The sequence below is a fragment of the Eleutherodactylus coqui genome, chromosome 10, assembly GCF_035609145.1.
Source record: "Eleutherodactylus coqui strain aEleCoq1 chromosome 10, aEleCoq1.hap1, whole genome shotgun sequence".
In the NCBI taxonomy this organism is placed as follows: domain Eukaryota; kingdom Metazoa; phylum Chordata; class Amphibia; order Anura; family Eleutherodactylidae; genus Eleutherodactylus; species Eleutherodactylus coqui.
The window spans coordinates 131,757,148-131,781,047 of NC_089846.1; the positions used below are offsets into that span (position 1 = coordinate 131,757,148).

At 45.6% G+C, this 23,900-nt stretch overlaps 1 protein-coding gene across 1 annotated transcript in view; it reads right to left on the minus strand.

The window, feature by feature from the left end:
* STK26 (serine/threonine kinase 26) overlaps positions 1 to 23,900 on the minus strand; it is a 73,026-nt gene that overhangs the window by 17,144 nt on the left and 31,982 nt on the right. Inside the window, exons 2-3 of the mRNA XM_066581859.1 lie at positions 11,175 to 11,405; positions 4,329 to 4,385 (exon numbers count right to left, since the gene is read on the minus strand). Of these exons, the coding sequence (XP_066437956.1) occupies positions 4,329 to 4,385; positions 11,175 to 11,405 (288 nt within the window). The remainder of the gene's footprint in view (positions 1 to 4,328; positions 4,386 to 11,174; positions 11,406 to 23,900) is intronic.

Below are 23,900 nucleotides of genomic sequence, written 5' to 3' on the forward strand. Positions count from 1 at the left end.
CACGTGTAAGAGCTCAACAAGAGAAAACGAAGAATATCAAAACCAAGCCATAAAAATGATTGTAATAGCCCAATATGTGCTTCTAGCACAAGCGCCAGGCACTACAGGCTGCCAGTGTTTGCTTTGAGCCAGCAAGAAGTGTGCCAGCCGCAGTGCTAGGCTTCCACCGGCCTCAACGAAAGCTGGGCACATACATAAAGAGAGTTTGTACTCGGGCGAAGTTAGAACAAACCAATGACTTCTGTGCAAAGCAGGAAATTACAGCCTAGCTCATCCAAAAAAAAAAATCCAGTGCATTGGAAAGAACAGCCATCTTGTGAAAGAGTCTTTATTTCGTCCAGGTACGACGAGCCGGGCACATGGAAATAAGCACCCAGCAAACAAACTAGGAACCTCATTTAGTTTCCTTTCCAGTCTTAAAAAAGCAATTGGCAGGATCTGGATGGAAGAACGGTGTAAGGCGACCTTCTGTGCCTCCAGCCAAACAAGTGCACTTATGTTCTGTGCCTGTAGGGCCTTTTAGGTATGGAAATCACTGGCCGATGAAAGGCTGCTTTGTGTCATCTTCGATGTGCTCAACGTTTCCTATTCACAGTCTTCTGAGCTCCGCTTTGGGCTGGAGGAACGCTCGCTCTGATTCAGCCGAACACCAGTATGAACATATGTCTTCGGCATAAAGCATGAGCGGCATTCATATAGGTGTTGGATGTGGCAGACGAGGAGTCGTAATGCTCCGGTGTCAAGATTTGCACTAGACACATAGAAGGCACGTTGGTGCCGCCTTACGTTAGTGAGAACAGCCATACTGATTATGTACGATTCACTAATGGTTGTTAAACATCATGTGCAGACCTTGGTCAACCTAACCCAATTTTTGGGGGTAACAGTCATTACAGTTTGCAGAGGAGCGGTTACCTAAATGAGCCTATTGATACCGGTCTCCATACTGCTGCAAGAAGTGTCAGGTTTATCAATCAGGAATCTGAATAGGCTGGGGGGGGGGGGGGGGGTCATCCCCGTGAGACCATGCTGATTGTTACCCAGCTTTGACATAATGATGCTATCCTTCCTGCAAGAGGTCATCTCCGGCAACCACCCTGCTTCTATATAGATGGGGGGCGTCCATTTAGGATGAGTAAGTGGGTCCAGCAGAGTGGGAGTTACAATCTGTCCATGCAATACTTGGTTCTCCATTTATATGGATGACTGCCATCTAACCCCATTCCCCTGAATAGGTCTGGCCAGAGGCAGCTTTCACTCAGCCGATCGCCGGCTGGGCTTCCATTTCAATGGGCGTTGTCTTCCGGAGACGAACCCTGTAGGATTTGTAGGTGTCCTTTAACTTTAGGAAAAGGTTTCCTAACAGTTTAAAAAATGGTAAGGTCTGATGTTTTAAAGGGCATTCCCATCTCAGAAATCCTAATTCAATGTGTTCGACATGACAAAACACACTCACCAATAAGGAAACAGATCACCTCTTTTATGGAAAGGGAGGAGCAGAGGAGGTTGGCGCTTACGCACTTCTTACTCACAGGGATTTTAGGCGCACTAGCCCACCTACTAGCTACCACTATGCTCTATTTTCTTCTATAGTGGAGGTGGTTGTTTACTACTTATTGCCATGGGAACCAGAGGGCAGAGGAATCAATATCTGGGGAACAGAGCATTTTGGAAACAAACATCTTATGGGTGAGTGCATTGAGCCAGAATGCCAAGAGAACAGGTGGCAGCCATTTCTAAAAAACGCCAAGAGGACCACGGGGCTTCAGTGCTGTATCGCCAGGGGTGAGGATGCTTAAAAAGGGGTTTTCCAGGGAGACTACTACTCATGACCAATCCTCAGGATAGGTCATCAATAGTTCATCGGCTGGTGTCGGTCACTCGGAATATTGACCGATCAGCTGAACGGGCGCATGCTGTCAGCACCGCAAGTACATAGCAGTGGGAGCTGAAGCAGCGGAAGTCTCCGTGCCGACCTCTGCAGTGGCCGGCGCAGCCCTCATTGAAATAAACGTGAGCTGTGCCTGCAGTTACAAGCGCTGGCCACTACAGAGGTCGGCGCAGAGACTTCCGCTCTGACCTCTGCGTATTTGTGGCACTGACAGCATGCGCCCGCTCAGCTGATCGGTCAGGGTCCAGAGCGACGGACCCCTGCTGATCAACTATTGATGACCGATCCTGAGGACAGGTCATCAGTAGTATTCTCCCTGAAAAACCCCACTAAGTACAACTGCTTTTATTTTAACCCATTTGCAGCTGTAGTTCAGAATTCGGCCCCCACGGACATCCCCGTTTAATATAAATTTCTAATGTATTGTCAAACATTTTGGACTAGAGCGTTGCTTTCTTTGCTTGACAGTAATTGGCATCATGTCGGCACTTGTACAGCATGCAGACACGTCTTTCATCACTATGTTAATATACAGATTAATCGTTTTCCATCCACTCGGATGTCTGGTTAACATTTGCATAAAGCACAATAATCAGGTAAGTTGTACAGACATGAAGTAATTCAGTGCTCTTCTTCACTCAGACACTGGGACTTATCTGTACAAGCCCATTGATTAGCATTAGTCCAGTCTAAGGCCGGTCCACACGGGCGGATTTGAATAGTGTAATCTGCAGTCGGTGTCCGCACGGAGGATCCACAGCAGATGGCATGTATTGAAGGTATGCACTTTTGCTTTTTCCTTCACACTTGTGGAAATGCATTGAGATTTCCGCAAGGGGAGGAAAAAAAAAAAAAATCACAGCATGCTCTATTTTGCTGCGGACTCCGCATGGATGGCCTCCATTGAAGTCAATGGAGGTCGTCCGACCCGCAGCCCGTCCATGAACAACGTAACGAATTTTTGTTTGAACGAGCCAACGATGCATGTACCTATATGAACCAACGATGCATGTACCTATATGAACCAACAATGCATGTACCTATATGAACCAACAATGCATGTACCTATATGAACCAACGATGCATGTACCTATATGAACCAACGATGCATGTACCTATATGAACCAACGATGCATGTACCTATATGAACCAACGATGCATGTACCTATATGAACCAACGATGCATGTACCTATATGAACCGGCTGCCCGAACAGACAAGGTTCACTTGTCCAAATGAAAAAACAGTGGCACTAAAACGGCCCCCAAGGTGGCTTTACATGGGGCGAATAGCCCTATCACCCAAATAGTGGCTCATTAGGACAAATGTAAGCAACAGCGGTTATATGGAAACAGTCACCAACCGGCTGATGAACGACTTGCTCACTAGTCAACGAATATTCTGATCCGTGTAAAATGCTCCCAATTTGTTCAGTGATCATTAAATTGAGAAACTGATCCCTACGCGAAAACTCACAAACCATGTGTGCACTTTAGCAACTATTTTGAGTGGCTTTTCAGAAGATACTTGCCCATAAGGGTGGCTTTACACGGGACAATCCATCTAAACTGAGGGCTCGTGCCAATGGGCATATGCGTAAAAACACCACTGGTGTCCATTACAGCAGAGACCACATATGGGCCGAGTATTGAACTGCACATGCCCGTCAATCTGATGTCACCAACATGCGCAGTGGGATTTTTTACATTTTTTTTCTAAATTTCCCCCTCTGTGAAGAGCAGGGGTGTGCATCGAAATGCTGGTCGCTTGCAGCGTATTATAGAAAGCCTGCGTATCAAACGCAGAGCAATAGACCGTGCTGCGATTTATTTCTCCAGCATGGAAGAATGAAAAAGTTCATTGCCTCCATTCACAATATCTATAATATACATATATATTAAACTTCAGACAGTTTGACTACTTTATCAAGCAGTTTCCAAAAACTTATTCAGAATGCAGTCAACGCCAACAGCGCACTCCAAGTATGCTGCTACAAGGTCCCACTGACACCAGATTAAAGAAGGTTACTGTACTGTGCATTAAAAGACTATATGGCATAGAGGGTGTATTCTACACGGTGCAATAGCATCGCAGGTCATAAGTGATTGCTCAGCATGTGGACAGTGCATGGGAAACAATGGAGTATGAACGCACAGCCCGCGGTGCTTATAGGCGAGGACATCTTTATAGAATTGATTTTCAAACCTGTGGCGTTACCAGCGTACTGAAGGTCTAATCACTCTCCCACCAAGGACTGTACACGACACTAAATGAAGAAGCTGAGGAGTCGGAGCCTCTTGGTTACACATACCACCTTATTGCTCATGCTGTCCAGTGTCACCTCCTTTATCGTTAGAGCTCATACATTTATTGAATAGAGTAAACTGAGAATTACTCAAAAGTTAGTTGAACTTTCAGATTGTTCTCCCGTCACTCACCAAGTCTAACGCGGAGCCTCCTCCCAAGTACTCCATGATAATCCATAGTTTTGTGCCCTGGAGAATTAGAGGGAAAAAATGTTACATTGTTACTGTTGCGCCAAACTTACAATCAACATGATACAGAGAAAGCAGGTCGCCAGCAGCACAAATTGTATATCCCTCCAAGGGCTGGGCATAGATTATGCAGTAGCCAAAGAAACAGGTGAATGGATCCTTATCACCAAAATCACATGCAGCAATGAAAAAAGACTTCGGCAGCATCCAGGGTGCAAATTGATATCCAAAGTTTTATTCCCCCATCACAGAAAAACAGGCAACGTTTCGGCCATGTTGGCCTTTGTCAAGCTTGACAAAGGCCAACATGGCCGAAACGTTGCCTGTTTTTCTGTGATGGGGGAATAAAACTTCGGCAGCATCCAGGGTGCAAATTGATATCCAAAGTCTTTTTTCATTGCTACATCAACAAGATACAGTGTGATAACTAGGAACATTACAATCAGCGGGCGGCTGGAGTAAGGGGGACAGGTACCCATTATAAGGCGAGGCGGTCTACTACCTCTGGCCAAAACAGGTAAGAGAAGTTCCATAGAAGGGGTTACAATACATTCATCTGTGGCATCTGATCATGTGAAATCGGCTAAGTGGAGAATGATAGAAGTGATCTAAAATATATAGATCAAGGCTTATTTGCTGGAGGAGATACCAATAAATGGGATCCATCACTTCAACCCGATCTTCAGTAGTCAATGCTCTCCATTTAGATACAGCAGGGAGCTCCGATCGTGCGATCTCCTTGTAGCCCATTTACACGTAGCCATTATCGCTCAAAATTCATTCATACAAACATTGCGGATAGGCTGCGGGTATCCACGTCATTACCTAGCGACAGCGTGGGAAAACAAAGATGTAAGAGAAGACAAAAAAAAAAAAAAAGAGGAAGATCTGTACAGTGCACGACCGACAGGCATGCAGGGTCCACCGGCTGTGGGCTCCTGCATGTGGAGTCCAACCCTTCAGTGCGCAGCCGCCTTAGATGGGGTAGGATGCTGAGTAGAGACGGCCTGAAATTCAGCACCTATCGGAAGAGTAAGGCCGCCTGCACACGGGCGGAAATCCCGTGGGAATTCCGCCACTGAAAGTTTGCATAGGAGTCCTATGCAGACGGCCGCGGTTTGGCCGCGCGAAATCTCGCGTGGCAAACAAACCGCGACATGTCCTATTTTTGTGCGGGGCACGCACTCACCCGGCCACCGGCGCCGGCTGCGCCACAGCCGGCACATGAAAGAGCCAGGGCCACCAGGCACGGGAGAGTATGCGCTCATCCCTGCAGGCTCTCGGGTCAGGTCCCGCGGCGAGAATTCTCGCTGCCGGATCCGACCCGCTCGTCTGCAGGCGGCCTAAGTGATGTACACTATATGGACAGAAGTATTCGGACGCTGCATGTTATCCTATTCAGTAACGTGTTGGCCCTCCTCTGGCTTGTATTACAGCGGTAACGCGTTGAGGCATACTTTCCACAAGTTCTCTTTAAGTCTGGGCAGAAATAGCTCGCCATTCCTTGTGCCAGGCGGTGAGAAGAGATTGTTGTGAGGATGGGCGTGGGTGGCGGGGTCGTACCCGTTGCTCCAGTTCGTCCCACAAGGGCTCGATCGGATGAATGAATAGTTATTACAAAATGAGTAGTGTTATATTTTACCCATGCCCTTCCCAGCATGCCGTGCGGCAAACTCACTATTTGCACAATTGCAGTGTCCATATAATGTATATGATAGCTGGGGACCAACCATCGACCACAAGCTTAGGGGACATGAGCTCCCTGTATGACCACTGTGAGGCGTTTGCATGGAGTGGTGGCAGCGGCCATCAGTAATCAGACGTCGGCCGTCAGCCATCAGTAATCAGACGTCGGCCATCGGCCATCAGTAATCAGACATCCCCCATCCTGTATAGGAGATGAACAATAAGTCTTTCCCACAATGGACTGATGCCTTGTGCATTTTTCAACCACCAAGGGGGCTGTGAACACCAATCCTATTCCTGCCAGGGAAACGTCTATACCCCAAAATTAAAGTTTGCCAGACGGTGAACAGTAACATTTTACTAATCATTAGTCACATGACAAGTTAGAGGCGCTGGTTGATAATGGGTCCCTGAACCAGTAGTGAGGTTACCACGAATCAGACAGACCACAAGTTTAGTCTGCAGTTTTCATTCTTTTTATACAAAGTATCAAACCCGGAGAGGAAAGAGGAAATGTACCTAAAAATGAGGTGATACAACAAACATGCGTCTTCATAGAGGAACTCGGCTGCGCAGGGCGATGAGGAATACATGCAGATCCTTTAGAACTGAATTGTAGCTTTACAGTCCTTTTGCATGGGCACGTTTTCTGCCGGCAACACTTACTGATGGCACTCATTCAGCACTACTGAATGTGCCTGAATGACTGTTCGTGCCATCGTATGGGCACATGCAGCTGTAATGTTTTAGGGAGCTCTGTGTAAGAAATGCAGGTCTGGAAGGGTATCGTTTCTCCTTAGGGAGAGCACCTAGGCGTGAGGAGACTTGTAAGGCCATTATGTACTTCTGGGAAATATGCAAATAGGAAGATGGAACAATGCCTCTACAGCACCACCTATTGGAAGGAAGAATTGCTGCAAGTCAGTATCAGACTTTTTACCAAGCCATGTAACAAGGCCGGCTGCCCATGGGCATATTTGCATTGCGGAATCCAGAGTGGGAGTCTGCCCGCAGATTCTGCAGCAAATACCGCCCATAGCACGCAGTGGAAAAGCGCTTTTTCCTGCACACACGTGGAGATCAATTGCGATTTTCTGCTCGCAGTGGAAAAATTGTAGCATGCTCTTTTTTTGAGCGGATTACACTCAGACAGCTGCCATTAAAGTCAATGGAAGACGTTCGACCCTTCCACAATTAACATTGTGGAAAGGTCGCGTGATCAGCCTCATCGCCTAGCAACAGCGTGGGAAAATTTGTACGGTGCACGTCCACCAGCTTGCTGGCCGGACCATCTGCAGTACAGAGGAAAGAAAGAAAAAAAAACAGGTAAGCTGGGTCACCAGCTGGGCACAGGGGTCCCGCATCTGGAATCAGACCTATTTGTGTGCAGCCGGCCAGAGCAGAATCTTCCCCATAAACAGAAGATAACCATACACAGACAGCTGTTTCAGGCTAATTTCTCCTCATCAGTGTGCAGTAGGCTTCCGGCTTGGCTACAGGCCTCTCACTAGCTAACCCAGTCATGGTTACAAGGTCTGACATTGACTTGCAGGAATGCTCCCTTCCAACAGGTGGCGCTGCAGAGGCAATGTTCCATCTTTTTACATAACAGATACAAATCACCTAACAAACACTCTTCTTTCTGATTGCTGACACCTTTTGCACCATCAGGAGCCATCGATGGATCAACAGAAAAGGCTACTACTACAAACCAGATCGAACCAAAAATGCTTTCTTCAAACTATTCTTTGAAATTCAGCTGCATTTGGACTTTAGGTTTTTCAATGCATACCTAAAGGAGGGCATCATTGCAAGGGGCCAAAGATTGAGACCGGGCCCCACAATGGAGAACGATGACTTATCAAAGAACAGGACTATTTTACACAACTGCCGTAAGAATCTCTTAGCACTGTTGAGTAAAAGACGTGAAGCCCTGGCAAACAGATCTCAGTCATACGGACTATCGAGAAATAAATACTTCTAAAAACTCTTTTAAAGGGAACATTAGATTTTGTCTTAGTAAAAAGGTCCCAAATAAGACCAATGAACCAGAATGAAACCATAGACGACCATCAGGAAATGTTCAACATGGCAGTCAAAAAGCTGGCCATACGTCTCTCCAGTATATACCTCTAACAAATCTCAACTACTCCACCAGCAAACACAACACCATTCCCTGCCTTTTGGATCTTGGACTGCACCTCAGTTTGATCTGAGACGTGTCAAACTCCTCCTCCCATCAGAAGTTTTAGGATTCTTTAGACGCTCACCCCAAACAAACAATCTTCTCAACTACCACAGCCTATTACATCAGCTCATCCCGAAACAGACCACCACCACTCTAAGCCACCAACCAACACTACAAAAGGTACCCCAGCCAGTTCCTGATAGCCCGCACAATAAAAAAATGACTAAACTCATTGGATTTACTGATAATAGAAAGGTTCTTGGCTTCTTGTATCTTACCCAACGCCTTAAAACAAGTCCACACCCCACCCCTGCTACCGACCACTAATGAGAAAAAAAAAAAACTAAAAAACTTCTCATCTGGAGACCATTGATTCCACCTCTTCATCCACCATAGTAAACTCCCTGATCACCATATACAATACCCCTAGAACGGATTGCACAGTGAATAACCCATGCAATGGAAATGCCCAACACCCCTTCTGTTAGTCCCTCCGCATGCAGTGGTATGACGTTTTCCCGATTGTTGGTTGTGGACAATTATCGTTCAAATTTGAACCATCCAGTGATTTTCTGAAAGATTAATCGCCCCTTTACTTGAGGACCCTTACCCAAGGAACATGCTGCCCACATCACATTTAGAAGGGCACAGATCATCAAGGGCACCTTGATACAGTGCAAGGTCAAAAAAATGAAAATGCCCAAAATAACGACCTACTCCCTCTTCCCTTAAATCACAGGCCACTTCTAATGCGGGAAGAAAGTACAAAGGCTGTAACAGTATCTATAACAAAAGGTTATCTTTTAAGATCCATGTAACTGGAGAAACCTTCCGAATTAAGACATTCCTGAACGGTTCCTTAAGCTTCATCTACTTTTTTAGAATGCCAGCGTCCCCTTCGGCACATTGGCTGCACCACCAGCCATTGAGATGGCATGTAAACAGAAGTTGAACGTGACTAATTGTTTTTGAAGCACAAGTATCAAGACGCAACAGTTGCCCATGATAGTGATTTTGGAGGTCTTTACAGTTACCCTAATAGAGCAAATATCAGACACTATCAGATTTGAAAGTCTGAAAAAGCTGAGAAATGAACCAATAGGAACCAAACTAAATGAACCATTTCAAATGCCTTTTTAAAAAAACCAAAAAAAAAAAAAACTAAGTTTAGTGAAAGAAAAACAAATTTTTAATGTAAAAATGAACACATATATAGAAACATAAGACTATTTAATGGATAAGTTTTAAAAATTCACAGGTATGCTTAAAATGTTTGTATAGGTTTTTCATGTACATTTAACCCTTTGCAATCCAATTTTGGATTCAGGGTTTCCTAGGGGGCTTTCTCTTTCTGCCATTATACAATGGCGCCATCTGCTTGCTAGAGCCAGTACTGCGGTATGGGACATGCTGGAGAGGCCCCTGACAACAGAGTGGCCAGTAATACAGTAAGAATACCCTGCCGGACGTCTTCCGACATCGGAGCTGAACAGCCTTCAATCAGAATGTCTTTAGATTGAACAGCGGATTGGAAAGGGTTAACGCATACGTTAAAGGTACACTCATGTGAACTCCTAATAGAACGTTAAACCCTGAAGACTGAGAACAGTCTAGAACAGGAAAGTATGGCATGTGACTATTTAAAAATCTCAAAAACACTCAACCGCGGGACAATATTTGGGCCTAAAGCCAAGTACATAATAGTCAAATCCTTCCCGTAGGGCAACAGGAGTAAAAGTCTGATGGCGACAAATAATCAAATCTTCCAATGGAAAGATTTTTCAGGCCTCCCTCACACAGGCGTTTGCAGAAACACTGCGTTTTTCGATGCTGCATTTACTGCGGTTTCAGAAGGGTCGTCACGCATTTTTGACGGTGAAAAAAAATATTAAAAAATACTCCCCAGGTGGCGCTGTCCGGGTCCCTGCCGCTGCTCTCCGGAGGTCCTGGCACTTGTCATCACCGACAGAGGATCGTTTGCTAGTGACAGGGTTTGAAGACCCCGCCTCCAGCAAGAGATCGCTTTGATTGGCTGAGTGTTTTCACACTTGTGTGAGCAGCCCCACTGAAATGAATGGGAACGATGTACGGCGTTTAACGCAGCGCTAGACGCTGTACAAAAACGTCCGTGTGAGGGAGGCCCAAGTAGTGTTACAGATCAGGTGATCAATACTTTGTAACTTCTAAAAGGCTCCTCTGTTACTGTAGCAATAAAGGACCTCAAAATTGAACTTTGAGCCAATTAAAGCTCCGTATGCGATAACCATCAGTCTCTTCCAGTTCTACTATATGCCGAATACAAGTGGGAACAATTAAGGGAATAGAACGTGGGGAATTCTATTTTTCCTGCTGCTGCAGTCAGCACAATCCAGGCGACGTTCACCGCATCATAATAGTACCCTGCTCTCCATTCACAAAAACATACAGAACTATTCTGCTGACAAGGCCCTCGCGGCTCGGTGGAATCCGGCTGGTAAAGGGAACAATTCAAGTAACTGATAACAGGGGGGGGGGGGAGCTTAAAATCCCAAAAATGGATGTGACCCGACAGAACGTCTATTGGCCATTATAGAAAACCTGTTGATACAGACCAATAGGACCTTCATGGTTACCCCAGTAGCAAACCATTAATCGGATACCCTTTTAAACAAATACACTAATGACTAACAGTCAACTACAATGTAACAATGTAGAAACTTTCTACTGTTTGTAGAGCACAGGAAACTAGTTACCCCAAGACCATGGGAGAGTGGGCCTCATGAACTACATGGTACTGGATGGATTCCGACAACGGCATTACACAGTCTAAGATAAATCCTACCGTGTGGGCTTTACAAACCAGAGACCACCGCAACAGGAGGGTCTTTCTTCACGTCCCCAAACTTCTTACACAAAGTCATAAAAAACAAAGATACCTTCAGGTAGGATCCATAGTACTTTGTCACATAGGGGCTGTCGCACTGGCTGAGAACGGTGATTTCTTGCTGTATATCTTCTATTTCATCCTCCGCTTCTTCCAAGTCAATGATTTTAATAGCAACCACATGCTGAGTCCGGTTATCAATGCCTTTAAAAACTTCTCCAAAGGACCCTTTTCCAATACGCTCTAGCTTCGTAAATAATTCTTCTGGATCAGCCCGGTGGTTCTAAGGAAGGAAGAACAGAAACATCTTCAATGATAAATAAGCTGCTCGCTACAAATGACCGTTATTTGTCAGTTTAGCACAATTATTGGTATTTGAGCCATTTTTCAATTAAAAGGGTTGTCCGACTAATTCCTTAAATACAGTGAACCCCCCCCCCCCCCCCCCCCTCCCCAACCATAAAACAGTTCTATACTCTCCTCACCCGGGGCCATACATTTCTCGTGCCGACAAGCTCCACCCCCCACGTCCAGTCTGTTTGCAAGCTGCAGTTAGTCTGTGTATGGGATGTCACCGAACGCTGCAGCCAATCACAGACTTCAGTGCCTGAGTGTGGAGCTCTCCAACTAGCTGCAGCAGCTCCTCACTTCCCATGCTGCTGCAGCCTGTAAACATGCCATCACAGGCAGGACCAAAACTACAGGACCCAAGGAAAGGAGAATAAATGACTATTTTATGGTTAGGGGGACAGGTTTTTTAAAAAAAAGGAAAAAAAAAAAAAACAAAACACTCTACAAACACCTTTGAACTTGTTTTAGCAAAGGTGTTTATTTAATTTTTCTAAAGGGGTGGTCTGACACTTTGGGCATTTTTTTCTGTTGCTGGCTGCTCACCACTAATCAGCCTATTCCATGCACTGCTGTCAGTATCGATAGCGCACGAAGCAGCTGGACAGTCTTTAGAGCAGCCTGAGTTGGTGGTGCAGGCACTGCTGGTATTAAATCCAATGGGAGAACTCCATTCAGTAGTTTGGCAAGGAAGTAAATTTTAAGTGGAGAACACTTTGGGCTTAGTTAACAGTGCATGGCGGTAATAGACCGAAAAAAAATAAAGATGAAAAGGTCTGGGAAAGGAAACAAAGTTGAGTTTTTGCAATTGAAGACCCTGGTACTCCGGATCCAGCCAACATTCTGCCGGCAATGCAGGTCAACGGGAATTTTATACCCCATTTCAGGCACACCGAAAAATATTGAATGATGACGGTGCTGTAAATTCAAAATCCACAGCATTGTTTGTTATTGCGATGGACTCCGCACTGAAAAGCCTTGGGTTAAGCATCTTTGACTTACAATGGGGGCAATCCATGTGTAAATCATTTCTTGGGTAAAAATCTACAAAGTCCACAGGTTCTGTGAACATGGCGCAAGGCTGGCCGTACATTAGCCGTGTATTGTCTGAAGCAGGGGCGTAGCTAAAGGCTCAGGGGTCCTGATGCAAAATGTGAGATGGGGCCCCCCTCTGTTTCTGTACCCGTACCCATACCTAAACCATGCTGCACAGAGTCATAACTTGAAGCTTCTGGGCCCCAATGCAAAACTAGTAGCAGGGCCCCCCAACTATAATGCTTTAGTCATAGTACTGGGTTCCCTATATGGAGAAAAGAGGCCTTATGGTCCCCCTAAGGCTCCTGGGCCCGGGTGCAACCACATCCCCTGTATCCTCTATAGTTACGCCCCTGGTCCGAACCCACTGGTCAGCTCGTGTGTTCTGTGTACATACAAACTCTTCCCCCACAGCAGATGATGGGGGAGAGGAGGACTGGACAGTTGAATTTCAACATGGCTGATCTCTGGTTCGACATACATTAATTTCATAATATATCTGCAAGGGGGTTCAAGTTTTTATGTTACAGAATTCCAAATCCAGTTCTTTTCTTCCCACTGCTAAAGAGTAGCCATAAAAATCCTGACAGGAGCAGATTTCCATTACCTATAAACGTCAATGGAGAGGCAACACAGATTACCGCATACTTCTATACACAGACTGCTTCAGCTGTATGCGGCAAGCACCCCCTAGTGGTGGTCACAGATCGCCAGGATTACTCAGCTCTAGCCATGCTGTGGATATGTATTTTTATAAAAGAAAAAAAAAAAGGCTAGTCCAACTAGAAGAAGACAACCAAACTGCAGCAGTCAGCCTAGAATTGTGTATCAGGGCAAAGAGTCACTTTAGAGAGTATGTTAGTGATGGAACAGGTTAGCCCATTTAGCCTGCTCATTTTTACTGTGGATATAGGATAATTTATTCCTCATTGAATATATTAGGAGAGAAAAAGGAAACAAACTATTCAAATACACTGACATGCCAAAAGTCATGGGATAGCAGTATGTAACATTATGAAGTGGAGTTAACTCAGGTGACAAGCTTAGGGGGTCACCCACACCTGTGTAAGTTGTGAGCTTTTACCCTGTGAGTGAGGTTGAACACTGAGCAGAATGGTCATGCCAAGGAGACAAATTATCAGAGTTCAAAGTAGGAATGATAGAAGGTGCCAGATGGATGGGACATAACCGAAGTTGTGCGGAAATTTAACATTCCTCAATCCAGTGTAATGAAAAGTTTGGTACCGTGTTAGGCCTCCCTCACAGCGGCAGAAATGCAGAGTTTTCACAACTCTATGGTTTTAGCAGTATGGTCATGCATTTTTTACAACGTTTTGGCTGTATTTTCAGCACAGATGAAGACGCAGCCAAGGATGCTGGAAAAAAAAAATTAAAAAATATTCCCCTAGCTGGCGTGGTCGGGGTCCCTGCTGCCGTTCTCCAGAGCTCCCAGAACTTGTCACCACTGACAGAGGATTTTTTGCTAATGACTGGTTTTGAAGACCCCCACCTCCAGCAAGAAATTGCTCTGATTGGCTGAGCCCGCTGAGTGTCAGCAGGCTCAGCCAAGCACAGCCAGCGCTGGATGCACCAATCAGCTATTCATTGAACCAATCAGAGAAATCTCTTGCTGGGAGGCGGGGATTTCAATCCCAGTCACTAGCAATAGATGCTTTGTCGGCTTGACAAGTGCCCAGCAGCCTACCCGGAGCTCTGGAGAACACAGGCGGGGACCCAGATGGCAGCAGCTAGAAGAGTTTTCCTATTCTTTAAGGTTGTGCTGCTAGCACTTGCTTTTAGAGTTGCCAAAAATGTGGTACCAAGCTGTGCCAAGTTTTCAGCAGCGAAACCGCTGCCCATTCATTTCAATGGGCGACTCAGGGCTGAAAACGGCCAAGGATAGAACATACATCAAATTGGAACATTGAAGTTTTGATGCTCATGGGAACAGCCCCATTGAAATGAATGGGAGCGTTGTACAGAGTTTACCTGGCCAAGTAATCTTGTAGATATACCTTTTATTGGCTAACAAAAATACATGACGTTTTGGGAGCTTTTGAATCTCTCAGGATTATTCCTCAGGCATAAATCAAATAGATCCGTGTGTACTGGGAACAGAACTGAACAGTGCAGTGGCCACCACGGGTGCTTAATGACCACGACTGGCGGTGTCTGGCTAGAATTGTCTGTGCAAACAGAAATTGCATCCCCATCCAATGCAGGAGCCCTACATGTATATCCTGTGCAGTGTTCTGTAGCTTCCATAGGATATAGGAGCAGAAGACCCACCAGAGGACACCGGACACAGCGCCTCACCCGGGCTTGTGAGGTTGCCAAATGTACCCTAGAAAGGTCTGGCAACATGTGGCGTGGTCTGATGAGTCACGGTACCAATTTTTTCAGGCCGATTGTAGGGTTTGTGCGTCAGACCCTATGAAAGCCACGGACCCCAGTTGTCAACAAGGCACTGTGCAGGCTTGTGGACCAGCTCCGCCTAGGTTTCATTGCTTGGTGACCATTTGCAGCCCTTCATTGACTTTGTGTACCCCTTCAATTCCAGCAGGATAATGCACCATGCCATGTGGCGCAAACTGTCCAACATTGGTTCAAGATGAGTTCTGTAGAGTCCCTACAAATGATGTAGCCTGCACGCTCGAACGACATGAGCCAATCAAGCATTTATGGGATGGGTCAATGAAGTCTATTTGCACCAGAGATCCTGCACCTACATAGATCTATGGGTAGCTATCCAGGCGGCGTGGCACAACCTCCCTCCAGACGTCTTAAGTCTACTTGTGGAATCAATGCCACGTTGAGTTTCTGCACTTTGCTGGGTTAAAGGAGTTTTTTAAGGCCAGATTACTTTGTCCCATGACTTTTGGCATGCCATTGTATAGATGAAACATAACAAAAAGGAGTACTTTGTACTTAAAGGGAACGTGTCACCTGCCTGAAGCACCATAAATTAACGTATGAAGGTGACAGGAAGCTGTGTTCTATCCATCCATCGCCTAGTTTATGGTGCTTTGGTGAAGGGACAAGTTCCCTTCAATACTACAGATGAATTACTTTCAAAACACTTTTAAAAGTAATATAACATAATACAAAAGTGACGTTTTGTCTACATAAACCTTTACGTTCCACCTCTTCAGTCTGACATTCTCCCTATAGCCACAGACTATAGATAAGATGGTCTGAAGATGTGAATGAGGTCCTCCGACATCACTGACAAAAACATAGGAATTGTGTTTAATTCCATTAAAAGAGCGCACTAAAATCTGATGAGTCAGCATGTTAAATATTAGGCACTTATGTCTGCCTTGCTGAGCGCTATAAAAAAGCCTGCATTCCGCACAGACAAATCCCATAATCCTTAGCAACTAGTTATCTAAAAGTGACTGCACATGAGAAGCCCAGAAAGACCTTTTCATTAAAAACTATCAAACACAAAAGGAAGAAAGATGCCCCATCCAGATAGAAGCGTGTGGTCAAGTGCTAGGAGACTGGCGAATTAGTGCCATGGAGATTGCTACAATAGCGCTAGCACATACGGAGCCGCGGCCCCAACCGTTGGACGCCGAGACAAAACCGTTCTCTACTAGAAAAGCCGCAGGAGGTCAAGAGAGGTCAAAAGTAAAGTCGCTCGGATGGAAGAGCATTCAGCGGCTAATGACTGCTTCTGAAAGGCTCAGAAAAATGTTTAGTGAAATGTCAAAAAAAGGGGACACATATGTTCTATGAATTAATGCGACGGAAACGTCCCCGTCAGCGGTTTACACTGTACGCCGCCGGACGGCACTGCTACCCAACACCGCGCACTAGCAAATATAAAATCACCGCCTCAACGGCTTGTCAAGTGTAACCGGTCCTGGAAAAGTCAGCCGATCGCCAATAATTCCTCCGTTATTGCCTTAGGGAAGGCGGACGCTCAGATCTAGAATGACGAAGCTTACCCCAGAGGAATCGGCTCGATGACAAGCGGAGGGACAGATTTAGGGGCAGTTGAGGAGGCGGTCTGCCGTGTTATGTTGACCTTTTCCAGGTACAAGAATACAAGTGTTGAGGCTTATTCACATGAGCGATTTCCACACCCATGTGCTGGGCATGTTCGCAACTGACTGCACACTGACAGCACAATCACCCATTAGTCATTGGTCCATGTTAACACGAAAGTGCAACATGTCCTATCGATTGAGAAATCGGACCAGAATAGAAGCGTGCAAAAAAATAAATAAATGCTGCCTGCACGGGTTGTGGTTGATCGGCTGTCTTTAGCACTACCCATTTCATATACAGAGTGCCGCTGCATCCCAGCCTGACCAGAGTCTCCACGATATTACCATCAGAGTGCTGTCTGACAGATCGTGGACCCGCTGAAGTCAGCTTCTTCACATGTGCTTTTTGCTATTCTCTCCATGGTCCGATAGTTTGTTAGAACAGGACATGCTACAATTTGTCACTCAGAGAATTGCGCATTCAAGTTAAGTGCATAAAAAAAAACAAAAAAAACACGCACTGTCACGGCATGAGAGCGCAATTTTTTTTTCCATCCACCCTATTGCAGTTACATGCTGAATTTTTATTTTATTTTTACGTAAAATGCACAGGAAGTAAATTGCACACACCCAGGTAAGACCGAAGAAAATTCTCACCTGCAGGTTTGGTGAAGGTTTCCTTATGCAGTTTAAGCCCAAACCAGGTGAGGATCATAAAATTAAAGAATAAAATACAACGTTTTTGGAACCACCCCTGCTTTTGGCTTCAAAAACTGCACACCAACAAAAAAAAAAAAAAAAACTGTACAAAAACTACACCTGTTAATCCACCCCAACAACGGACAGCTGAACATGTCTGAAAACTGCCCAAAACCTGCCCTCCAACAATATGGCCTACACTAAACACTGGAGTGGGGTATACAGGAAATATTGTGTACACACCGACAACGTAACGGTCACCCAGAACATAAAGCAAAACAAGAAAGCCATTGGCTCTTAGGGCAGACAGCAGGATCCGGTGATCGCAGCAGCATGCGGCTCCAACTAATGTCTACATGGAGAAACAAATGGATGTCACCAACATCCCCGAGAGGCAAGTCAACTGGTGGCACTACGGTTAGCAATGTTGCCCTGCGGCACGACTAAGGACTGAGGCGCTTTTAGAGATAACGATATTGCTAAAAAAAAAAATTTAAACGAGCAAAAGTGAATCATCATCATGTCTAAATACAAGCCAAGGAGGAACGAGAACAAATTTTCGATGTAGACATAAAAGTCATCGTCGGCTCGTTCGGTTTAAATCATTCAGTCCCCCTATTCACTCATACAGGGACTGAACGATTCTTGTTTGAGCGAACCAACGATGCACTTGCCTCTCTCAACAGGCTACATGAGAGCGAAGGCGTTCGCAGTGACATCGCTCGCTCATCGGCTCGTCTGAAGACCCCTTGGGCCGCACTCCCACGATTACCGCAGCATTTTGAACATCGCGGTAATCCCGGTACAATGTGCTCAAACACGGCATTTTCTAAGCGGTGTCCACTCTATTTTGGATCATTTTTGCGTTTTTTAAGAACCTCGTTACCCATCACAATGATAGGGCGCGCGGCAAAACACTGGTGCCATGAGCAACAGTGGCCTTAGAATCTTTATTGAAGAAAGATTGGCCCAGAAGATCTTAAAGGAACTCTCCAGGTCTGGAGAAACAAGGATGGCCACACCCAGCTTCTCCGACTACCTGAGGCACACTATACATAATAGCATCATTAGTCTAAGACACTACACCAGCTTTGACTCGCCAGTGCTGCCCATTTGTAGTGTCATAAGGCTGGTTTAGACAACGTTTCTCGCAACAAACAAAAAAAATTGCTCAAAGCCGTCCTTTGCATGCTGAAAGACAACAATCAGCCTTATCAGAGATTCACAGCAGGATACAGCTGATACTATTGTTTCAGCTGTATCCCGCTCCTTGAAGACAGGTGGGGTATGAAGAACATAGCGGTCCAGCTGTGTTCTGCATACCCCTCACAAAGCGCACAGCTGTATACCAGCTGAGTGCTCTGTAAACAGCCAGGGTATGAAGAACACAGCGGTCCAGATGTGTTCTGCACACGCCGCTCGGAGTGCTCAGCTGTATAACAGCCGGGCAATACGAGCAGAGAACAGCTGGATACAGAAGACAAGTGGCCCCGCTTGTCGCGCTCCACTGTATACCAGCTGAGCGCTCCAATCAGAGAACAGCTGGATGCAGAAGACAAGCGGCCTCATAGGTTGAACAAGGTCGGACGCTGACCGAAACGCGTTCCAAGTTATTATGCTGTGATACTGATTATTAATAAAGGCTAAAGATTTTTTCCATACCTGTGAAGGCGGACTTACTTTTTACTAAAATTCCCACAATTTGGGATGACAACTGTCCCATGTAGAAGGACCCTTAGGTTATTGAGAAAAGGCTAAGGGAGAGTGAAAACCACTGGTAGACCGTGTTGTAGCTGGAGAGGACCTTATGTTGTATACAGACCAAGTGGTTGAGGAACAGTTAAAACTGCACTAAAAAAGACAAAAAAACAACCTTGCAGCAAAATCTCATATTTTCAACCACACCGCCTGAATGCACCATAAAGGATTGTTGCGTAGTGTATTATATTGCTTTTTAGGGACAGCAGGAGTCAATGTCTGCAATCCCTAGCTTCCTGCATGATCTACAAAGTTATTTTATTGCTAGCTGTTCTTACAGTACCGCGCCGCTAACGCTTGCTCCAGGAGGACATAAAAGCACATGAACCCATTAGTATATTTTTGAAGTGTGAAAGCAAAAAAAAAAAAAAAGGGAAGTGGCTAGAAGAAACCCCCACAAACATGGGGAGAAAGTAAAAACCCCAAACAGATCTTCCCACTTACATTAAAGGGGTCCTTCAGGGTTTCCATCATGCTTTCCAATATTCTTGACAAAATTTTAAAAAAAACAAAAAACACAGAGCCCCAAAATATCCCATTAATGTTTAAAAAAACACCTCAGCTGGACATATATATACACATACATACAAGAATTAGTTGGTGAAGAGTACACCCAGCAGTTATCAGTTCACTGCAGACCTCTTTGCTACTTGCCGCCCACTGATAACTGCAGCACCACCACCCTGCCTCGTACCTATCTGCGGAGTCAGGCGGCATGCTGAGCGGATAGTCTCGTCTCGAAGGCAAGGAGTACAAGCTTTGGTGTGTAGCAGGTTACACACGGTCAGTTTAGGATTAGGGCTTCACAAACGTCTACATGGAAATACTTGGCTCCAATTAAAGTGTTGCAGATTATTAAATCCGCACAGGTAATTATAAAGCTACTTGCCGTGTATTATACTAAAGCCTGTGCAAAGATGGCATCACCTGGCCTTCCTATACTGAATAATTGACTCTGCTCAGTATCTGGCTACTCTCAGCGTCGAGTTCTTCACAGGAGATCCAAGCTTCTACAAAGTCTGAAGGATCTAAAGATTACAGTATAGCACAGAGATCCTCATACAGCAGGGTGCAGCCGAGGATCCAATGACCGCACCGTATGAAGACTGCTACAGACAAGGGTCTCATCTGATACATTGTACACCGTGAGAACGTAAGGACGAGGTATATAAGAGCCAGCGCTCATAAGGAAGGTAGCAGACTAAGTTAAGCAACTTGTGAGAAAGATAGAAGTTTAACTTACTTCTGAGGGAGGTCTCATGGTCCTCGAGACCCCCCTAAATGGAGTATAAGCAGCAGTGGAAGTTATGTTTGATGCCTTTAATTAGTCCGAAAGCAGGTTTAACAGAGTGGGTTTACAAAGGTAGGGTAACAAATAAAGTACGCAATGCGTTTCAATTCCCCTTTCTCAATTTGTGATCTTCACATGCAAGTTCTGTCCACTTGTGAGATGGGCGAGTACACACAAGTGACTATTATACACCGCAGCACGTCCTATTTCTGTGCGATTCTGATGCGACAATCACCCATTATTCTCTATGGGAGTGTTAAAGAAAAAAAACTCACACAGTATTACAACTGCAGGTCAGGGATGCATGAAATGGTTATGTCTGTGCACCGCCTCTCCATTTAAGGTACTGGTGTACCTTGACGCCACCGGAAGTGGTGGGTGTAGCCAATAGTTAGGCTGCGCTGTATCTTCTCAGCCTATCAGAACTTAGGGGTGTGACAGGGGCGTTCACTCCTGGTGACAACTGACACACCCCTAGCTTCCGGTGGTGTCAAGATACACCAGTACCTCCATTTAATAGGACCTCTAGAGATAGCGGAATTCAAGTGCCATTAAAACACACTTTACGATATGTTGATATGGTAGAATCGGGCATGGAATTTTCCACGTGGAATGAGCCTCTAAAACCAGTTATTCTGCCACAGATTCTTGCGCAGACTTGTGAAGGGGCAAAAACCCAACACGTTTCTGTGTGAAGTAGTAACATGTCACTTTCATGTGGATATGCCTCAGATTTAGCCAACTGACAGGGTTAAATGTGTATGTGAATCTGCAGCTGAAACACGTGTAGCAGTTTGTGGTCGTAGTTCTAGAGGCAAAATCTGCATGATAATTCCATGCCGGATTCCACCGTGTGAACGTACCGCCAGGGTGCATTTACGCATCCGATTAACTTAAGGCTGCTTTCACATCCGCCTTGAAGATTCCACTTTCCTGCTCCGTTTGGTGAGCAAATTGTCTCTTGATGGAACAGAACAGCGCTGGGCAGACCCTACTGACTAACGGGGTCCACCAGCTTTTAGACACAAGACAAAGGGCTGCATGCCGCGCTTTTTTTTTCCATTTTCAGCCGCAATTGTGACAGACGCTCCGGCCGCAGGTTCCGATGTAGATGTGAAACCACCCCAACCCACACCAAAATCAGTGTCACCGGTGCGGACGCATGTCAAAATCCACAGCAGAAAATGCTCCGTGAATCCCCACCAAAATCTGCCGTGTGTGAACACCCCTTTATACTGCGGAACAGAAACATTAAAACCAGTTTCCAGGAGTGGGGCAAAAAAAATAAAGGGAACATCTAAGGCTCAAAACAGGCCATCACAATGGGTTAATTTGAACACATCTTTATCTAATACTCGGTGTTGGAGAAGGAAACCGCTGGATACATTTTTTATTGTCCTGCGAGACAAAACGTCATTCATACTGGAAATCAGATGGTGCAAGTAAGCAAATAAGTGAACTAGCCCTGATGGTCAATAATGGATAAGGAGTCAGCAAGGTGGGTCATTAGCATGTTATGGCCTGCGAGAACCACATACTTCAATGTAGAGGAGGTTGGGCTAGACGTGCCCATCACTTTAACGGAAGGCAGCAGGATCAGACAATACCCTACAGTGAAATCATATATATTAGTCATGCAAAATGCTGAGTGGGTGAAAATTGAAGGCTCTTATTGTTATAATTACAGTGCAGGATGAACTAAGACGAGTCAGGAGTAACGAGCACGAAACTGCAGAGACGACTCCACACGGCTAGTCACACAGGGGGGCTTTCAGGTTTAAAGGGGCTTTCCAAAACTAAATTGCAGCCCTTAGGCCCCTTGACCCGGTAGATTTGTGGCAGATTCCACACAAGGCCAGGCCATTAGATGGAAGGCTATAGCCATCAGCACTGTAGTTCCTACGGCAGGAGCTTCTACCCAAGTTCTGCCACGGATTGAATCCACATTGGGAAAGCTTCAACAGTTCTAAAGACCCTGCGAGCTAGACCTGAGGAAGCATGCTGCTTTACTGCAGCTAACCCCCCAGTGACAAGCCCATTTATTGGTTTAACCCCTTAACGCTCCATGACATACAGTAGTTACATCATGGAGTTTGAGTTTTAACCCTTTCCAATCCACTGTCTGATGTCTGAAGACATTCTGATTAAAGGCTGTACAGCTCTGATGTCAGAAGACGTCCGGCAGGGTATTCTTACTGTATATTACTGGCCGCTCTGTTGTCGGGGTCTCTCTAGCATGTTGTATACCGCAGTACTGGCTCTAGCCAGCAGATGGTGCCATTGTATAATGGCAGAAAGAGAAAGCCCCCCTAGGAAACCCTGAATCCATTTGGATTGCAAAGGGTTAATGGAGGGAGGTTTTGGGGTGCAGCGCTGCCGAGGGGCTGATGAGGAGCGGAGTAGCTCCCACCCTGTCCTGCCTCTCTCTTGGAGAGGGGCAGCATATATCTCCCACGCGTGAAAACCTGGCTGATAGATGTCTATGTGAATAAGCCTTTACTGAGATACAAAGTTCATATACATTTATTAAATGTATTTTTTACTACTTTTGCACAAAAAACACAAAAAAACAACCATATACCATTGGTACCTTACACGGCAGGCGTGCCAATGGGTGACAAAATGATCCCCTTTCCCCTATCTGCTTTCATGGTGCAGTTGCTATTAAGGCATGTAAGGGGTTAAACTGCTAGGCTCTGAGGTTTCACTGCATTTGATGGTTTGAGCAGGAGCCTGGCTGTCGCCACTCAGCAAGCCACCGCCTTAAAAAGACATGCTAATTAAAATCCCATTAGCGAGGTCAGTAAAAAGACGCATTGGTAGTCACTAAGAAGTTAAAGTTTAGAAATAGTGCATCCAGATGTTAGATGGGGATCGTTTATGTTAGGAAACTTATGGCAAACAGTTTTGTGGCACGTCTCCTTTGTTTTGGTGCATTTTTGGGTCTATAGTGCGTTTTCAAAAAACACAGCTTGCTCTACGATTGGTTCTTCACGTTTGCCCATAGGCTTCTCTATAGAGAAAAACAAACCGCCTCTCAAAAGTGTGCAAACAGAAAAAAAATATATAATATGCTTATAAAACCATTATGAATTTTATGATGCAGAAGCCCCAAAAACGGATGTATGAAGGTTTGTACACGGTGTGAAAGCCACAGCAAAATGTCAGCTGTTACATAACAGAAGGAGGCTGACGTTTCCCGCTGCATCTCAGGATATCATTAGCTCTAATAAAAGCCTTCTTGGCCAACTGATGTATACTTGTATATGTAACACTCCCTCCCCTGCTGTAATTGGCTTGTGATCACCCCTCCCACAGCCCGTCAGTCTGACAGATTCTGCAAAAAACTTCAGTCCTCCAGGGTACGGCTGTAGACAAAAGCAGGTGGGAAAAAAAACGTAAAAATTATTGCAAGTGTGAAAATAAATTTTTAATAGTGTAAGAGAGGTCCCGGGCCGTTAGAGGGGGCTTCTGATGTAAAACATTGGTGGCAGTGGGGGGAGAGAACAACCCCCCACCCTCCTCTCCACCACCAGTGCTGCATTGGTGGTGGTGGGGGAACACCACCCCCCCCCCTCCACCACCAGTGCTGCTCTGGTAAGGGGGGGGGGGGGGTAACAACACCCCCCCCCCCCCCCCCCCCACCACCACC